The sequence below is a fragment of the Miniopterus natalensis genome, chromosome 14 (assembly GCF_054644295.1).
Source record: "Miniopterus natalensis isolate mMinNat1 chromosome 14, mMinNat1.hap1, whole genome shotgun sequence".
In the NCBI taxonomy this organism is placed as follows: Eukaryota; Metazoa; Chordata; class Mammalia; order Chiroptera; family Miniopteridae; genus Miniopterus; species Miniopterus natalensis.
The window spans coordinates 40,274,260-40,295,777 of record NC_142094.1 but is presented as its reverse complement, the minus strand read 5'-3'; the positions used below and the strand labels follow the sequence as shown (position 1 = coordinate 40,295,777).

Genomic DNA, 21,518 nt, shown 5'->3' with positions numbered 1-21,518 from the left:
GGAAGGAAACTGATGTGAGCAGGACTTGCACAGGTAGGGAGGGATGGGTGAGGGGACCACTCCTTTATTAGAAGGCCTTGCTTGGGTAACATCACTTTGTGTTATTTATTTATTTTTCTCTAAAATTAAAAAAAAAATGGTCTCAGCAGTTAGTTTTAAAATGTGTTCACAAAAAAAGAAAAAGGAAAAAAGAAAAAAAAAACAGGAGCTTTTTGGGCAAAGAAAAATTAAACCTGTCAGCTGGTCTCTGGTTGGGTTCACAAATTTTCGGAGAAAAAGTTTCGCGCAACTGTCTGAAAATAGCACCTTAATTATTAATGACAAAGTAATCATCAAGTCTCCATAGATCTACACAGAATTGTGTTACCAATGTGACGTTACCACTAAACAAGTACAGTAATAAAAGAGTAAGCCAAATTATTTATTTTAATGCAACATATCCAACATTCATGACAACCAGTCATAAAACTGGAACCATTTACATTGGTGGAACCCATAGATAATTGCTCATCTATCCCACAAACAAGTTGGCGTTCATTATCAAAAATCAAACAACTCCAAATAACATTTATTTTGCTTGGAAAAAAATATATGGCTACTAGCCCCACGAGGGAAAAATACCCCAAACCAAAACAAACCAAAATACCCATTGCATTATAACTTACCACACTTCTTCATTTTAAAACACTATTAGTTGCAGATACATGAGTACCACTGATTCTCCATTTGAAATAATCCAAGCTTTAAGGAAACTGTACTTTATTTTCCCCCAAATTTTGTTCCTTAAGTTCTAGTCAAAGTAATAATTGTCACAGGTATATAAGCAATTTTGTAGTCTTCTTTAAAAAAACTTCCCTTAAAATACCAAACATCAATTTTGAAATTTTAAGTAAATAGCTTTTGAATAATGTTTAAAAAGTCAACTACTTACACAAAGTTAATTCATAAGGTTTTCATTTTCACAACAGAGAAAGATTATCAATGATAAAAGTGGCAACTGATAAAGCATGCCCAAATGGAATTATATTAAGTAGGCACAAAAGTGGAACTTTGCAGAAATAATGATAAACCAGCTATGTTCTTCAAAAGTCTACCGGGACTCTGTGCTGTTATCAGTAAATAACATAATAAGGATAACAATGAATATTCAACTAAAAGATGGCAGTACTGTCGGTGCTTTTGTCTTCCAGAAAACAATACCATGTAGAAAACTTTCCATTTACAAGGATAAACACAGCAACTTCAACCATATACATGAACCTGATGGCTAAGTTTAAAGTAAATCATAAGCAAGGGATTCATTTATGCAAACCGCACTTAGGCTTCTACATGTGTCCTGAATTATACAACTCAAGTTTTTTTATATATAAATGGAATCCAATGATTTGGGACCAGGATAACTTCTATCCAGTACATACAAACTACAGTGAAAAGAAGGGCTTAAGGGAAAAGATTAGTAAACTATGCAAAATGAATTAAATTAATAAGTTATTTTTAGATTCAATAAAGGAGGAAAGAAGAAGGAAAATGATGGAATTTTAGAGAAAATAAAAGGTGTATTTTAGAAGTCCCCATAAAAATCCTTCAATTTGAAGAAAATTCAATGTAATTGGAACAGTTAGTCCGTTTAGTGTCTACTTTATTCCTTTACCGTCTAAACAACTCCCCATGTTTAATATTCTAAAAGTTAAACCTAAATATTAACTAATTTAACTTATTGAAGTTATTTTTCATATCTAGATGAAGTTATTTTTTGGTCACAACAGTTTTATAAAAATGCCTTCCCAATACAACATCTAAATATCTTTATTAATACCTGACTTTTCCCTAAGTGGTTAATACATACACACAGAGGGAGAATTAGACATTCTTAACACTGTAAAATTAGGAGGTCAGAAAATTCACTTTAATCTGAAGAGTTATCAAAACTGTGCACATAATAATGTCTTGGCAGCATAAGATAGTTATTTCTCAACATTCACAACCAGTCTTGTCTACTTAAAAACAAAAAATACAATTAGACTTTCTGAACTGCCACAAAGAGTTAAAATTGCAGTTCAAATCAACAAACCAACCAAAAACAAACAAAAAACCCCAAACAGCTGACACACACCCACACACTACATTACAGATACCAAGTAAAATACTGGAGCCCAATTTTTATTCAATAACTTCAGCACACATAATACAGTACTGCCTTTACATCTGAACTCTGAAATTATTTAGGTTGGGGTTCACACTCCCAAATACTCAACAACAAAAAGTCCAAAGACATTCCTGCCGTGTTTCTGATTATTTACTATTTGTGGTAAACTGGCACAATTGATCTATACCAGTCAATTCTAGATTTCACAGACTGTGATTTTACCTGGTTGATGGACTAAAAGTAATTTTACTAAAGGTCTACCTAGAAGAATATTACTCTAAAGGATTAATTTTTAAAACATAAAAAAGAAATTGGCATCAATCTTTGATAAACTGTTCCCTATAAAGCTGTGGAAGGCTACATATATTTTCCCTTACCCGTTCCCTTGAGTACCGGAGCAGCCTGGAGAATGGGTCAAGGAAGTGCTGCCAGCACATGGACTTTTCTTAGTGGATAGGTCAAGTACACCGTCTGTAGAGACACAAAGAAACACCTGAGGATATTAAAAACTAGCAGCAAATGTGATCTGAACAGGCCAAAAATGAAAAAGCAGTAGGCCTACTAACATGTTAAAACACAGTGAGATACGAGAATTAGCAGTTCACATAGTATGAGATTCAGCAATAGAACTATTAGACTTCATTTTCTAAATTTACCACCTTATCAAAGCACTTAAGAGTACATAAAAATTGGATTTAGGAAACTTTAAGTAATACAAAAGTCATTTTAAAATACAAGTTTATATGGCAAAATTATACATATACACTATATGAGAAAGTCTATAAGATCAATCAGTTGTTAACTGTTTATAATGTGCATGTACCTTAATTACGCTTTGAATACATATGTAAAAAACTGTACATTTGTTGTCAATCTTTTGGAAAATATTTGCAGAGATTCAAAATTCAGTTGCTGATATTTATAAAGGCAAAGAGCTTTCTTTTTTGTTGTTGTTAATAATCTATTATAAATTGATGGGCAAAGTTTAAGGAAAGAAAGAAGAATAAGAGTCTTAATAATGACTGGACCCTAGAGTTTTAATGTCTTAGAAGCTAGACCAAATCCCAAATTCATGTTACTAGAGCATAAAATTAGACAACGTTCTTTTCCCACAAAGATTTTTATTCTCCTCATAGACATGTCTAGAAAAGAAAACTCACAGTACGAACAACTTTTAAAGCTGCCATTCTGTCCAAAATTAACAGAGCAGATAATACTCAATGCGCCTCTGATTTTCCAGTTGGCCAGCAGAGAGGCTTTGCTATCTAGTTATGTTAAAAACCACCCCAATATTAAACCCACTTAGAACTTGTGTCTGAAGACACTGTATTTCCCTATTTCAGGGTATTAAGAAATAAATTTGCAATTGAGTTTATAAACCAAAAAAGCCCACACTCATACAGAGTAAATGTTGTCCTTTCTGTCACTAATATGTCTAAATATATAATTGTGATTTTATAGAGCCAGTATTCTATTACACATCTAACTCAATTAGATATCTAAGAAGCAAATACACTAATTAAAGTATTTCCAACCAAAGACATTATTTAAAGACCTCTAAGTCTGTGTAATCAAATGGGCACCATATTTTAAGTCTACCACTAAAAGTATAATGTAAGTTGAAAACACTAAAATTCACTTAAGAAATATAATTTTAAAATGAAGTCTGTATACTATAATCCTATCATCTAGTTCAAACTTTTCTTCATAAGTGCATGCTGTCAAAACAACACACCTATTAAGCATAACACTAGCTATAAGAAGTTAAGTTAGACTAAGTGGTACCTTTGTATGTTAATCTCCATTATTAATACTTTAAATACAACCTCTATGCTGTCATTCTCCCACTGTAAACCTGAAGCTTCTAGTGCAATATTTTGAGCAAACCAATTTTAATGAAAGCTACCAATTTTGGTAAAGAAAAAAATCCTCAATAAAATAGAAAAAAACAGCTTTGCAAATATGGTAATCAAAGGTACACTGATCAATGTGAACACAGAACAACTATGAGGTCTTGTGCTGGGAAATCTCTTAGAACATAGACATTCTGATTGCTATTCACTACACAAAAACAGAAAAAAACGCAAAGATAAATTATTTTAAAAATTCTTTAAAAAGCAACTAAAGCCAATCCATTAAGTGCAAATCCTTCATAAATTATTTACAATAAGCAAAAGAAAGTCTTTTAAAACAGGTTTTTATAAGAATTAAACTTATTTACTCTGCAAAACAAATGTGTATTTCTCACCAATAAATCTACACATCTGATAACCTTTCTGCACACTCTTATGAGATTTCTATGACAAAAATCTCATCAGTACAGACATTACCAATTTAAAATTTTTAGTTGTTTAAGCAATGGGAGAGTTGAAATGCTCACTTCATCTTTGTGAAATTAAAGGTAAAATGAGATCACAAAGCAACAGAAATACTTAATCTATTTAAGAAAATAAACTTTTCAAAAACTAAAGAAATATTTGCTAAGCAAAACTGATAACCTACAACTTAATTAGGATATACTTGTGGGTTAGTTCACAATACAGTGCATGTATGAATGAATGCTTTTGTGTATTTATAAAATAATTAATATACCTAACAACCTGAAATGTGTCTACTGTTTTCTCATTATTTCTAACCCTAAGAGCTTCTTTTTTAAAACTGAGAATACAGTTTTGCCTTATGATCTCATTTGCAGAGTATAACAACTTCTACCTAACAAGTTTAGTGCTCAGATAGGTACTAATCCTAGAACATTGATGGGTAAGGGAAAAAACTTAATTTTTCATAGGGGTTTTAAAAACAATGGATATGACAATGTTTTGGAAAGTATAATATGCTTATATAAATATAAGTAACTTAAAGATTAGTAACAATTGTAACCACCTAACTTTCCTGGGTGGTACATAGGTCATGACCGTGGATTCCTGATGGGTAAGGAAGCCACTTTGTCTGAACTTCTCTATCACTGCATAGTCAGCAATTATTTAAGAATCACATTAGTTTTTATTCTATTATTGCTACTGGTGCCCTACTTGCCAATAATATTTTTCTCCCCAAATTAAAATATTCTGATTGGAAAGAGGAGACCTTGACATCAAACCATACCTTGTTCGCTAGGTTCTGACTGAGACTTTCTGACAGTAAGGTCCAGAGGTGAGTCTTGGTCAGCCATGAGAAGTTTGCTGAGCACAGGGTTCTGAGTAGTTGCAGCCGTGGGAGAGGTGGTGACTGGAGATGCTTTCGGCAGGCTTTGGTTCTTTGTGCTATTGGGCTGGCTGGGGTCCTGAGTAGAGCTATTTTTTGAGGTATATTCAGCAGCAAATTGTTGGATCATTCGCTGCATGATCTCACGGGCCACTAGGGGAATATTGGGGTCGGAGACCCAGGGACTGTCTGTAAACAAAGATTTATTTACTTTTAAAGTGGGACAATGTACTAAAAAAAAAAAAGACAGCTTTCAAGCAAACAAAATTTCATTTTATTTTTTTCTTAAAATGAAATACCCTAATAGAATTTCCTCATAGTTATATTTTTAATCTCTAAACTTATGAGCTGCAGATTTTAAAAAATAAAATTTTCATAAAATTAGTGCTAAACATCCCCCTAGAATTATAAAATCAAATAAAGGGACAACAAATAGTATACCTTTTGGGCAAGAATCACTTACCTGATACAGAAATCCCCAAACACTTCTTTTATAAAATAATTACTCCCCTATTTACCACCTATAGATCATATCTGTTGTTCTCAGTTTGCTGAAGAATAGATTACTCAATGAGCATTTACTTTCTGTTAAAGACTGAAGGCATACCAAGATTGTAAAATGAGATACTTAATATTAAGACCCATGACAAGTGACAGCAATAATTCTCACACTTTAGTATTCATCACAATCACTTTGAGGGCTTGTAGAAACAGATTGCTGGGTCCTAATTGAGCAGTTCTAGGGTGAGGTTAAGGCATTTCTAACAGGTTTCTCGATACTGCTGGTGGAGGGACCACAACTTTAGAACCTTTGGGCTAGAAGTTTAAATGCCAAACCTCAAAACCCTAAGACCATATATTTTCCATGAGTTCTTTAAATATACTCAGCCAACCACTATAACATAACAGCTTGGGAAGCAAAAAAATAAACACCTAAGTTATCAATTTGTAATCAATGTTAATAAAAAAAAACCTCTCAGAATTTTCAGCACTGGAATAAGATCTTGAAAGTCAAATGGGGTAAAACAAAAAGGAAAATGTTTTGTATAAATATATTATCATTACAACTCTATCGTTATCACATCATCAGGGAGTCTGAGCTTCCACAAAGATTGTTTACCATGTATAGTCAGCACCTAATATGCATGCCTGCTGTAAAGTACATATGCATTCATATTAGTTAAGTAATAAATGGATCAATCAAATCAATTACCATTCAATAGTTGTTTTTTTAACAAATGAAGGGAATGTGATCTAAAAAGTAAACGGCTTCTTCAAATCTTATAGATGGTTAGTGGTAGGCCCTTGATTAAAACTCTCCCCTGTGATCTTTAGTTCCCCATCATACTTCTGAGGCTTTAGAAGATGGTTCTCTAGTTTCCTTGATCTTTTCAAGATTAACTATAAAAGGTAAATTACTTTACCCATAATATTTTAGAGCTATAAGGAACTTAGATTGATTTACAAATTTAGAAAAAACGGACACATTACTGAAATCTAGTAACGTCACAACACACACACACTCCTCAAGAACTCACAGAATTCCTAAAAACAAACAATTTTTTTCCTGAAGGACAATATTCAATACAAAGAAGATGATTATAAAGTCAGAATATTTATTTAATTCTCTGGAGTTTAACAAGGTTTGTTCTACCCATAACATTTCTGTTCTGAGAAGTATTTTCCACTCTAAGTTTCCTTTCTATAAATAGAGATTTTGAGTGTGCTAGAGGGTATAGGAATAAAGGTACTCAATTAGGTAAAAGTTAACACAATCACTAACAATGTTTCTTTAAATGTTTTAATAAACATTTTAGCCATACATTGCTTTTAAAATTTATCGAATGGGTTTTCTTATTAATACTCATTTAACTTCCCACTTAAGATCCTTTTTTTTTTTTTTCTTCTTTTTTTACATAGCATGTTACGATCCTCCAAATAAAGACTATATGTAATTCCAGGTTTTAATGTATCAGTGTATCTCTTTCCCCCTGAAAAGTTGGAGAATATGTAACACACAAAAAAGTTTCCAAATAGGAAGCAAAATGAAGTAATTTATGAGAAGTCTCTGTGTTTAACTAATTAATAAATATAATTAGAGATTCTTGAGAGGTAAAGGTTTTAGGATAAACACCACAGATTTGAACTTTAAATGGCTGCATCGTATTTTGCCTTTTTGTTGAATAACAGTCATAAACCACAATTCATGTTACGATTTGATGACGTCTCTGCCATTTGAATTTCTATGTCTTTTGAAAGTTTCCAGAAGACTTTTCACTTACTTAAAACACAACTTCTATAAACCTAGCCATGCCTCAGGGAACATGCACAATTGAGTCAAATAAAAAACAGCAAATCTGATCAAAATTAAAACTGCAGAAACACATGTAAATGCTGCCTCACAGCCACCTGTATGTTTCAAAAGTGGAAATCTAACTTTTAGAAAAGTGTAATATTTCCTTAACACAAGTGACAAAAAAGCTGAAAAGAAATATGATCATGACAATTGTAAAGGATATACTGTCCTTAAATTGGAATTTATTATAAAGTCCATGCTTCAAAAGCATACTTTTATTGCATTAATGTTTCTATCTAGTGATATAACCTTTTCATAATTATTTATAACATATAATCTGCAATACTTGGAAACAAAGGACTAAATCCAAATATCTGAATTATTTAGTAAAAACAAAATACTCTCTTCAGACTAAATTGCCTGTCATATCTCTGGATAATAAACATTTTAGATATTAATTTGAAGACTATTAATGCTCATCTTTGAGACATTTCCAAGAGGATTAACAAAATATCTCAAAATAACAGTATTAATGCATAAAGCAAGGCGGAAGGAACTTCCAATTGCAAAGCAATAGTTCTTTTTCTGAGCATCATATGCCAGTATACAAATACACAAATTTAACTTTACATACAAATTCAAGGAATTCTCATCTCTTGAAGTTTATTCTAAGACTGATCCTAAGGTAACAATTCCTCCCCTAAAGGTTATGTTCCCAAAAGTTTAATTTCTAAATAAAATTACATGAACTTCAACGTTAAGTCATCCCTATATGACAATGAAATGGGACTAGAAGAAAAGTAAGTTAACTCCAAGTAAAGAGTGGATGAAAAGTGGTTCCTCCATGTACATTAGGGAGAGAAGTTCCTCTTTTCAGATAATGACGTTTGCTGTGGCATTAGACGCATGATTCAGTACATAGCAGAGAACTGTCAAGATATTTTATTTAGTTAATAAACTGACAAAATAGTCTTCTTTTCTTCCTCCTTCCTCTTTTCCTCCCTCCCTCCCTTCTTTCCCTTTATTGTTAATCCTCACTACAGGATATTTTTTTCCATTAATTTTTAGAGACAGTGGAAGGGAGGGAGGAAGGGGGGAGAAGAGATAGAGAGAGAAGGAGACAGAGAGAGAGGGAGGGAGGGAGAGAAACACTGATGTGTCTCACACTGATTGGTTGCCTCCCACATGTGCCCTGACTAGGGCCGGGGATTGAACCTGCAACCCAGGTACATGCCCTTGACCAAGAATCAAATCCACTACTCTTTGGGGCACAGGCCATTGCTCACACCACTGAGTCACAGTGGCCAGGGCATCATTTATACTTTAAATGTGAATTACTTTAATATAACAATCAAACGTTCATAAAATGAACTAAGAATATTACTATGTTGAACATACTTTTGGAATTCAGGGTTCTTTATTGAGACAATGAGATGAGTGCAAGAGCCTCAGTTGGGAGCGTTAGGTCAGAAAGTGCAAGAAGGTATTATTAAAAGAGAAGAGGAAGTATTAAAGATTTAATTTTATCTAGGGAACAGACAGAAATTTTTTTAAATGCCACTGAAAATAATCTAGTGCATTCCTTTTTCTTTTTTCATTCCTTAATTTTCTATTACATTTCACCTCATACGCCCTTTTGAAAATATTGATTACTTTATGCAGAAGCCCATCTGGTCTCCAACTGTAACCAACCCATTAGAATCAGCACTTTTCAGACTTTTAGCTAGTGTACAGGCAAACATCAGCTTTCAAGTTTCAGAGGGAAGAAGGGAATTCCCAGAGGAATGAGAGGTATAAACTAGAACACTGAAGAAATATTAAAGAAAATGGAATCACTGAGTCTGCTGAAGATTAAAAATCTATTTAGAAAGAATATCTTGAAGGTAAAGACTCTTGACTGAAACGGATCATGAATGGAAACTTCCTGAAGGTCTTGGCTGGTAGCAGTTATGCTTTGAGGATAGAGAAATGTAAAACAAGCCTACAAAAGGTAAACTGCCTGGCCGGGTGTGGCTCAGTGGTTGAGCATCAACCTGGGATCCAGGCGATAGGGGTTCGATTCCCAGTCAGGGCACATGCCCAGGTTGCAGGCTCGATCAATGACTCTCTCATCATTGATGTTTCTATTTCTATCTCTTTCTCTCCCTTTCCTTTCCTCTCTCTGAAATCAATAAAGATATATTTAAAAAAAAAATTAAAAAAGGTAAACTGAAAAATACAAGAGGTGAAGCTATTAAATGCCACCTCAAATGTATAGGGGAATGCTTTACTTTATAATAACAAATTTATTTCTCTAATTTTAATAATTTAAAAAATTTAGCAAAACTGTACTATGTCAAGGAGAAAAAACTGCTTGCAAATCTAATTTTAAGATATAACTTTACATTTTCTCTGCAAATGATATTTCAGTGAGAAATTACTAAAATTTTACAGTTTTATGGTTATCAGTGATAAAAACAGTAACTGTTTATGTAAGAAAATCTGACTAACAATATATAGAACTACTGAAACCTTACAATTTTCAGACTTTCATAACAATTTTAAAAATTATTTAACTAAAACTTACATGGCACCATCACTTCAGAGTAAAAGGACGGAGTGGGGCTGTCTTACCCTATTTCAAATTTAACTTGATCAAAGAAACATAAAGAAACAGAGAATTATAAAGTGTATTATCAATAAAAAAATATTTTTAAAGTAATTCTTTTTAAAAATTACATTGAAATTAAGAAGGTTAATACAAGACAAGCAGATGCTAAATGCCATTCTTTACTGGAACCAACCTTTTCTATAAAAGACTGCATTGAGGAACTCTTCTGCTTGTCTCTCGAATCGAATGATTTTTGCTTGCTCTTGTTTAAGCAGAGCTTCCCGCCCAGCTCCCGAAGCTGGTTCATCCAGACCGACTAAGTGTCCCTGCAAAAATATTTGGTGAAATAGTTGCACAAGTATCTTTCCCCATTCAATATCAAAAGCATAGATGTGAAAAACACAAACATTAACGACAGATAAGACAAATCAACTTAATACAATTAAAATATTTTAAAACTTCAAATCAGGATAAAATTTATCTCCACAAAAGTATAACAGCAAAGTGAATATAAAAATATTTACTTTGTGTGGTTTTCATCCATTTTTTATGAGTTTTGTTTAAAACTTACAAGTAAACTCTAATTAATCTACAATTATTAAAGGGAAAATCTCCTTGAGCATTCAAGTATATTGGTTTTAGTAAACTATAACAATAGTTCACAGACAACTCAGTAAAAAAAAAAAAGATACCTTAAACCCCAAGCCTCATTTCTGAATCACATTTACCTTCCTAGTACAAGATCTTTTTTCGGCAGATACTAAATAAACATTTGTAAAGGGCCATTAGGAGGAAAAACTCAAAAAGATTATATTTGAATTCACAATTCTGTCCCTAGAATTAACAGGTCAAACTAGCACTAGGAAAAAAAACCTGAAAAATAGAGTGCATCACATTTTAAGGTGAAACATTTCAGTATCTTAAGGGGAAACATTTCAATATCATATATATGCTTGAATATGTTTGCAATATAAAAATGTGGGGCCTGATCAAAAGTTTCAAAATGCTGCACTAAACTCATCCCGGAGACTGTCAGAACCTGCTCTCAGAATGCAGGAGTACTGGACTAGGTTAACAATGCTTTGCATTTCTACTCTTGTAGCTAACAAATAAAGAGGAAACTATGATAACAGAAAAAAAAAGAGTATAAAGAAAAGCAAAGTTTTTATCTTCTAAGTGTCCTTAAGTCCCAGTGCATGTAATTTATCAAATTACTGCAATGTATCAACACATGTGTTTAGTTATATAATGGAAAATTTTGAAGTGCTCTAAATAAGAAAATGGGGAAATACCTTGGCATAATGTCAAACAAGACACTGAAGGCATGTTGTAATTCACAAATGGTTTCCTCAAAAGATTTTAAATACATCCAGTGATATTTGCAACCAGCTATGATTTCCCCATCACCCAACTGTCAACAGCACAACCAAAATATATATTTTGCAAAGACATTTAGCATCAATTATATATTGTAAACAAATAGTTTAATATGTAGAACCCTGTTGCATACTCAAACTTAAACAGTGTTCCCTTAATATTTCCATAAAAGACAAGCTAAGTTTGCCACATTGTTTAAACTTTTTAAACAAAATATCTTGTGTTATACATCATTACAAAAATCTTTATTATAGTTGCATTTCCCAGCATTCTCTCTCTTAGATCAAAAAAATTATTAAGAAAGTGACTTAAAAATGAATCACAAATAATTTGGTTTTGATATATATTTAACATCTAAAAGGTACAGCCATACCTTGAATATACTGCAGCCTTGGTTCCACACCACCACAATAAAGTAACTCATAATCTTTCTGTTGGTGGGTGGCTTTGCCTTCCATTTGTGAAAAACGCAACATCCATAAACCACAATAAAGCAAAGTACAATAAAACAAGGTATGTCTGTATTAATTAAATAGTCCAATAAAATCAACTGTTGATGCCACTTCATTGTGTAGCGATTTTTAAAATACAGCCATTACATGACATAAACTGTACTTAGACTTAACTCCCTAGTTCTACATTCAGTCAATTCAGTCAGACTTTGAACAAAATATCTATACTTAAACTATGTTTTATGTAGCACTCAAGCTACTTTCTAATCTAAATCAACACAGAACTACTAACTGAATTCATTCAGTAAGGCAGGTGGTACATGTTCTTCCTGAATCTCTGAATCAAACAATTAACAATTTTATCAACCTGGATTCTGAAATAAACAGATTACTTTTAGTTGGTGCCTAGCAATTATGGTCACATCTATTTGTTTTGTTTTTAAACAGTTTTATTGAGATATAATACATGACATAAAATTCACCCATTTTTAAAGTATAAAATTCAATATATGTTTTTTAGTATATTCAACAGTGTGGGAACCACTGCCACAATCTAATTTTAGAACATTTTTGTATTCCCCACTCCCAAATACCGTGAACCCATGAACAGTCACTTCACATTCTCCCACTTGCCCCAGCCCTATGCAACCACTATACAACTTTTTGTCTCTATTATACTTACCTATTCTGGACATTTCATATAAATGAAATCATATACTATTTGGGGTTTTTTGGTAACTGATTTCTTTCTCCTAGAGTATGTTTTAAAGGTCATCCAAGTGGTAGCATGTAATACTTCCTTCCTTTTTATTCCCAAGTAATATACTGTTGTATGAATAGACAACATTTTATCCATTTACCAGCTGATAAACATTGGGGTTATTTCTACTTTTTGGCTACTATGATATGAATAAAACTACTTTTAATATTTGTGTGTAAGTTTTTGTGTAGATGTAAATTTTCATTTCTCTTGGATATATACTTCTAGATCATATGTTAACTATGTTTACCATTTTGAAGAAGTGCCAAAACCATTATCCAAGGCAGCTGCTCCATTTTCTATCCCCTACAGCAATAATAAGAGTTCCATTGATCCACACACTTGTTACCTTTTTTATTACACCATCCTAGCACATGAGAAGTTGTATCTCATGGTTTAGATTTGCATTCCCCTAATGACTAAGGGAAATGAGCATCTTTTCATGTGCTTATTGGCCATTAAAATATACCTTCTTTGGAGAAATGCTTATTCATATGCTTTGCCCAGTTTTTAACTGGGCTATTTACCTTTTTATTGTTGAATTTTATTCTTGACTGATTCTGGATACAACTCTATTATCAGATATATGATCTGAAAATATTTTCTCCCACCTGTGAGCTTTCTATTGTTTCACGGATGCTACTGTTGGCAATACAAAAGTTTTTAATTTTAATGAGTTACAATTTATCTATATTCTCTTATCATTTGTGCTTTTGGTATTATATCTGAAAAATAGGTGGCTAAATCAAGGCCATGAAGATTTACTTCTGTTTTCTTCTAAAAGTTTTCTAGTTTTAGGACTGTCTTTTAGGTCTATGATCCATTCAGTACATTTTTGTGTAGGGTATAAGAAAGTGTCCAACTTTCTTTGTGAAAAGTCGCTGGCTGTAATTTTACTTCTGGACATCCAATTCTATTTCATTGATCTTTCTATCTATCTAAGCCTTATGCCAGTAACACTGTTGATCACTGTTGCTTTATAGTAAGTTCTGAAATTGCAAAGTGTGAGTCCTCCCAATTTGTTCTTTTATGACTGTTTTTGGCTAGCTGGTGCCCATTGAGTTTTCATATGAAAGAGGCCAGCTGGGGGGTGGGTGCATTGATGGGAATGCATAGACTCTGCAGATCATTTTGGGGTGTAATGCCATTGTTGTAATAAGTCTTCCAATCCATAAATACGAGATGTTTTCCCATTTATTGTACTTAGATCTTCTTTCTTTCAACAGTGTTTTATAATTTACAGTGTATGTTACAGCTGTTAAATTTATTCTTAAGTATTTAATTTTTTTGATGCTACTGTAAACTGAACTGTTTTAATTTCATGTTCAGATTGTTTACTGCTAGTTTACAGAAAACTAATTTTTAAAGAATGCTTTATTCAGCAATCTTGCTCTTGCTGGATAAAGTGTTCTAGAGATGTTTCTTACGTCTAGTTGATTCACAATGTTGTTCAAATCTTCCTTTTTAAAAAAATAAATATATCTTTATTGATTTCAGAGAGAAGAAAGGAGAGAGAGATAGAAACATCAATGATGAGAGAGTCATTGATTGGCTGCCTCCTGCACGCCCCCGACTGGGATCGATCCTGCAACCCCGTATGTGCCCTGACCGGGAATCAAACTGTGACCTCCTGGATCCTAGATCAATGCTCAACCTCTGAGTCACGCCCGGCGGGGCTCAAGTCTTCCATCTCTGTTGATCTTCTGCTTAGATGCTCTATCCATTATTGAAAGTGGGGTGTTGATGTGCCCAACTATTATTGTTGAATTATCTATTTCCCCCTTCAATTCTGTCACATTTTGCTTCATGCATTTTGGGGCTCTGTTGTTGAGGATTTAATTATGTCTTCCTGATAAACTGATCCTTTTACCATTAGAAAATGTCCCTTTTTTATCTCTAGTTCATTCAAGTCTACTTGTCCAGCAGTGTGCAGCCTTTGAGGATGCAGTCTCTGTCCACCAGAAATGACAGGGTTTAGTTAGACTCTGGCAAATTCTTCCTCCAGTCTTCTCTTAAGCTTCTGGCTGCTCTACCTGCAGTGGTATCACATACCCAGCTATTAGCTTCTACTCAATGTTCTACTGTTTTTGTCACACTCTGGGGCATACACTGAACCACAGTCTGATCCAATAAAAGTAGGGCCTCTTTGCAAGGACAGGGTGTTGCCAGTCTTTTGAGGCTTGCTCCCAACCCAGGAGGGTTCTTCTTTGCTGTCTTTTTTTCTGATTCTGTTAAACGTTTAATGTGTTTACTACATCACTTGTTGTCTAGCATTGTGGGACTACCAGTATCCTCTTAATTGTTCACCACAAAGATTTTCATCATTTTCAACAACTTTTTGCCAGCTCTATTCCAAATAAAGTCAGTTCTCCTGGGAAAGCTACAGAGTTTTCTGTTCTCAAGGCCTGCCTCTCCCTTCAGAAGAACCTTTGCACCACTGCACAAACTGGGGGCTGGCACAGTGTCTCACTTATCTGAGTGAGATCTGTGCTCTATAAGTGGGGCTGCTGGATGACTTGACCCTCCTAGCATGGAACTTTTGCCTTGTGAATAAGGCATGACCCACAGCAACTGGGACCCAGTATTCTCAGCCTGCTGCTTCCAGAAAAAACTCTCTGAGTAAAGGCTGAGTGCTGGAAAAAAGCCCGAAAAGAAAGCATTTGCAACAAGAAGCTAGAAGGTATGAAAAATGCCTCCAGTCGGCCCCTCCTGCTTAGAGGAGCTTCCCACAAGCTGAGCTCAGATAGGTGGGTGGGAGTGAATCATGGTTCAAATCCCACAGATGCTGTTCTGAGATTTAGATTTAAAAAAAAAAATAAGTGATTTTCCATTTGCTAATATGCTCTTAAGATTGCTATTTCCAGAGTTTAAATGGCTGTTTTACAATAATTTTCACCAGTTAAATGATTATTTAGCTTTTTTATCCAGAATAACCAAAGAGAAAAAAATAACACAAAATCATATACATTTTTCAACTGCAACTGTTCACCATGTTAAAAATTTATAGCGAATAAACAAAGTATAGCTCACTCTCCCTCACTATACATACATGGACCAAAATTCAATGAACCAAGAAGAAAAAAACAGTTCATATGACAAAGAGCTATAGAGCTAAAACAATCACTAGGAGACAGGAAGTTAAAGAAAACAATTCAATGTCAGTTCTTGTCCTCTACATCTAAATTCCAGAATTAATCATTATATATGGTATGGCAAAAAATAACAATGACATGACATAATAAAAAACAATTGTTGTTCTTTTCACTTATTATCCAAAACTAAACAGGATTGAAGTTGGAGATTTGAATTGAAATCTCTGAGAAGTTGTTTTCTTTGGGATTCAGGAATTGGTCCACCTAGACTGGCTGATTCATAGCTAGAGGTGATTTCTGTCATATGAGAATCTACTATGAGATTAAAAACATATACACCTGAAACATACTCCCAGAGCCTTGATTCTGCAGCTCCGGGATAGAGAATAGTCATTATGTTTTTTAAAAAGCTCTTTCCTTAATACAGAACTGAAAAGCACATCATCAGTATCACACTTTAAAAATTATTTTATATTTACAATAAGTCTTAGTACTTGGGAAGGCAAATCCCCACTTATTAAATTTTCCAAAATGTCCTGGCCATTTTAATTCTAGCTTTATTCTTTCAGGTTATACTTCAAATCACTTAGTCAATTCTGTTCCTACCACCACCAGCTCCCCAAAGAAGACAGTGTGTTTTTTATCTAGAGTTATACTTACAAAGTAATTCAGGAATAAGTAACATCCTTAAAAATATTGTCTTCTCTTGTAGGAACTGCTTTATATTTATCCAAGTGGGCTTTAATGAATATCAATTAAAATTCTGTTGTCATGTAGTTCCCATATATTTATTTTACATATTTTTCATGGTAAAAAGCATGTTTTCTTTATTTTCTAACAGCTAGCGCTGGCATAAAGAAACTGTGTGCGTGTGTAAAACTTCATTTTGTACACAGTTTTCAAGGGAAAGAGTAGGTCATCTATCTTCACTTGCTGTATTCACTTGCTAAGCCTCACCAGTTTGTGTAATTTTCCAATATCCTTTTAAGGTAATTTCTTTCAAGGGAACTGTGAGGGTAGCAGAAAGAGACAGAAGTAAACAGAAGTGCAGAAGTCTCCAACACTTTGTGGTCTGATGATCCATCACCCAAAGCAGAGGAGATATAATACTAAATGGTTTTAAAAAGACCTCAAATTCTTTACTAAGCTTTTCGTTATCTCTACCTATAAACTTCATATAATATACTCTTTTATCATCCTTTACAACCATTTTAGGATGAACAATAGAGCAAATATCCAAAAGATGTTTTCAAATAAAGAGTTTATACTTTTCTCTACAACTTAAAATATTTACCTCTGTAGTACTAGAAATCCTAAAGGAAATTATTCAAGCTGAAGGGAAATGACATTACAAAACACTGCTGAGAGAACTTAAAGGCAACAAATAAAGATGAGATTAAACCATCATCAGGAATTGGAAGACTCAATATTGTTAATGTAGCCATTCTCTCTAAATTGATCTATTGATTCAAGCAATCCTAATTAAAATTCTAAAAGTCTTTTTGAAGAACTGGTAAGTTGATTTAAAAATTTATACAGAAAAGTCAAAGAGCTAGATTAGCAAAACAAGTTTGAAAAACAAAGTTGGAGGACTCATACTACTTGATTTCCAGATATAAAGATAAAATAATCAAGACACTGTGGTACCAAATAAGAATAGACATATACAGTGACACAGAACAGAGTCCAGAAATACACCCACATGTATACAGTCAACTAACTTAACAAAGATAATTCAATGGTGGGAAAGGAAGGTCTTTTCAACAAATGGTGCTAGAAACAGCTGGAATATCTTATGGATTATAATAAATCTCAACACTTAACTCACACCGTATAAAAAAATTAACTAGAAATGAATCAGGTATCAAAATATGAATTAACACTACTAAACTAGAAGAAAACATGAGATTTTCTTGTGTGTTTGACATTGAATTAGGCAAAGATTTCTTAAATAGGACATAGAAAACAGAAATTTTAAGAGAAAATATTGACAAAGAGTTTTGTGCAGATTACATGAAAACTATTACAGCTTAATATGTTTTTAAAAATGGGCAAAAGATTTAAACAAATGTTTCACATAGGATATGTATATAGAAGGATGCTCAACATCTTTACTCATCAGGAAAATGAAAATTAATGAGATAACACTACAGATCCACCAGACTGCCTAATGTTAAAAAGACTAGCATTGAATGTTGTTTTTTTAAAGTTTCTTTTATGTGTTCTTATTGACTTCAGAGAGAGGAAGGGGAGAAGAAGAGAGAGAGGTAGAAACATCAATGAGGAGAGAGTCATTGATCGGCTGCCTCCTGCACGTCCCCTGCTGGGGATTGAGCCTGCAATCTGGGCATGTGTTCTGACTGGGAATCGATCTCCTAGAACACAGCTCGATGATCAACCTTTGAGCCATGCCAGCCGGACCCAGCATCAAAACGCTGACATTGCTGATGGACCACAAAATGGTTCAGTCACTTTGGTGAACATCATGGTAGTATCTTAGGTTAAATATACAATTTATAATACTATCTAGTAATTCCGACTCTAGGTATATATCCCAGAGAAATGAAAATATATGCTCAAAGACTTTTATGTAAATAAGTCTAATAGTCGACACCTGGAAAAATTCAAAACTCTATAAAAAAATGAATGAGTAAACAAATAGTGGCATCACCATGCTATAGAGACCTACTCAGCAATAAAAACAAAAGATTATAAAGAAATACAAGAATGAATATCAAAAATTATGCTAGTGACAGAGGTGAAATATAAAAGACTATATACTGTATGATCCTAACATACAAAATTCTAGAAAAGGTAAAACTACAGTGATTGCTTGGGTCTGGGGGTCTGGGAAATGGACTAATCAACTGACTACAAAGGGGCACATGAAAACTTTTTAGGGTGAAGGAACTGTCCCACACCTTGACTGCTGTGGTAGTTATAAATTATACATTTATCAAAATCCATTAATCTGTACTCTTAAATAGATAAATTTTATTGTATATACATAAATATACCTCAATAAAGAAATCATTAAAAAATAGGGCTCAGGGTATTAAAGATACTAGATACTGAATGTAACACTGAATTTTGACTCTTCAATTAACCACATGAAATCAAAGAAATGATCTATTACTTACATTTCACAGCTACAAAGAAATGTGACACTTATTTTTTTGAAAGCCTCATGTGGCATCTTTTTCTTCAAGCAAGCATATTTTTAGGCTAAAAAAACCCCAGTATCTTTTACTTGCCAAGAACTTCTTTGCATAGTATTATGAATAGATAAACTGTCAGAGACCAGACATTTATGGCATTTCACAATTCTTGCTATAGCCTTAGACATAAATCAAGATAAGGAGGTTGACTGTTGCTCAATAGTTAATGTCACCTACTGAACTGACACTGTGTGCTTCACGATGTGGTGCACTGACAAGAATACACCTTATTTAATATTCTGCTAAAAGATCGTAACTTGAATTTAATCACAAAGAAACATCACAAAACTTAAACTGAGAGGCATTCTATAAAACAAAGGGCCTGTACTCTTCTAAAATGTCAATGTTATTATAAACAAACAAACAAATGGCTAAGAAATCATTTTAGATTAAAGGAGACTAAAAAGTAGTGAAAATAAAATTCAATGAATGACCTTTAATTGGATTTTGAATTAAAGGAAGAGGTAAAAAACTACAAGGTCTTTGGGACAACTGGTAAAATTTGAATGAGATTCGTAGATAATAATATATCAAAGTTAACTTTCCTGATTTTTGGTAACTGTACTGTGTAGTTAAGGAAGTGGATATCCTTATTCTTAAGACATAGGGAAATAGACATGAAAATACTTAAGAATATGATGTGTATAACTTATTGTCATTTGGTTCAGGAAAATGTGTGTGCTACATGTAATATCTATGAGAGAGTATGAATAATAAGGCAAATTTGGCAAACAGTTAACAACTGGTGAATCTAGGTGAAGGGTACATAAAGTTTTTGTACTATTCTTATAACTTTTCTATAAATGTGAAATTATCTCAATGTAAAAAGCTAAAAAAAAAAGTATGGTGGATAAATGTTGCACCCTACACTTTTCTCCCACAAGTCAGATCTCTGTTGTCTCTCTTCATTGTCTCCTCCACAATCCCAGCTGTCTTGCCATTAAATTATATTTGCTTGTGTTATGGGTTGCTCTGATACAGTTTGAGAAAGATGAAGAGGAGGAAAGAGAATAATAAGTAGGATATGGAAGTTAACTTTCAGGCTTCTCTTATTATCTCAATGACCTGATGAAGATAGCCAAAAAAGAGTAAGACATTTCTGTCAAGGGTAGGACAGTAAATATTTTAGGCTTTCTAGACCACATACAGTCTCTGTTGCATCTCTCCTTTTCTTTAAAAAAAAAAAAAAAAAAGTTTTTATCTTGCAGGTATTATGAAAACATGCTGTGAGCTAGACTTGGGGACAGACCGTGGTTTGCTGACCCCTGAGAAAGATAATTATTAAATTTCTCCAAGATCTATAACAAAAGTAATTCTAGTGGTTCCTGAAATAGCAAGGACATTATTGAATAAAGTAACAAAATTGTGTTGGCATGGAAGTTAGTCCTCAGGGCAATAAACAGTTAAAAAAAGTTAAACGTTAAAAAGTTTCTTTTGTAACTCTAATATTTGTCAACTTATGAGTTGGGTGTTGTGGAGGAAAGGGATGGGGGAGGATGCTTGCATAGTTGATTTATTTTCTTTTTGAGAGATAACACCTTAGGAAAGGAAATGGAGGAAGTAATGACAAGTTTCACTTAGGAAAGGTAAAATGGCCTAGATTTCAGAAGAATGACACAAAACTTAAGGGGTGATATTTTAGAGCCATTCCTGTCAAAATTCAAGACCATGCCCACTCTGTGCCTGGATTTAAATGGTATTTAAAAATTCATACTATATGGCATAGAAAATCTGGGAATCAGAAGCATGTGTGTGCATACAGGGTTTATAATAATTCTGTTAGAAAGGCCTACCTGAGTAGATCATAGGCCTACAGCTACAGCCAAGTCTGCTACCCATGGTTTACTGACATTTTAAGCAATGAACTAACAAGAACAGACAAGGTGCAACTCATTGATTTAAATGCCACTCTCCTACATCTTTTTATTTTAAATGCCAGCAAATCTTAGGAAAAATGGCTCCACCATTTAATGGCTCACACTCTTTAAGGTCGCTTATGTAAAAAGAAACCTTTTTGCTCCATGTAAATTACTGCTTTTTACATTAACAAAATATGAATTGTCCTCAACGCAATTTTTACTGTATGTTGTTACCTTTAATTTGTTAAGCAAGCCATCAAGTTCAAGAATAAGAAAATAACAAAGGTTGAAGCCTGAATACACATCAAGAATTAAATATGGTATTAAAAATGCACAACAAATCGACCACGAATGACTCATCAGTATATCTGACTCATCAGTATATCTAACTGCTATTACTGTTCATGGAAATAAAGCCTAGAGTTTAAGTGGCAAGTGACTCCTACTACCATTATACTTAATTTGCCAGTATCTATCATCAGCATTTGCTGTTATAGTTTTTCTTCCATTATACATGTACAAGT

The 21,518-nt window shown here is 33.4% G+C and overlaps 1 protein-coding gene across 10 annotated transcripts in view; it reads right to left on the bottom strand.

Annotated features, from left to right (window-relative positions):
* Window positions 1-21,518, bottom strand: part of LCOR (ligand dependent nuclear receptor corepressor) — a 99,821-nt gene that overhangs the window by 22,923 nt on the left and 55,380 nt on the right. For 7 of the 10 annotated variants that reach the window (XM_087824475.1, XM_087824476.1, XM_087824480.1 and 4 more), the window contains 3 exons: window positions 10,430-10,562; window positions 5,252-5,539; window positions 2,524-2,617 (listed from right to left, as the gene is read on the bottom strand). The exons of 1 other annotated variant lie outside the window; for it this stretch is intronic. In XM_087824475.1, coding sequence (XP_087680601.1) covers window positions 2,524-2,617; window positions 5,252-5,539; window positions 10,430-10,562 — 515 coding nt within the window. Of the gene's footprint in view, window positions 1-2,523; window positions 2,618-5,251; window positions 5,540-10,212; window positions 10,276-10,429; window positions 10,563-21,518 lie in introns of those variants that run through there. 2 more of the 10 variants (XM_016219916.2, XM_016219917.2) reach the window with 2 other exon arrangements.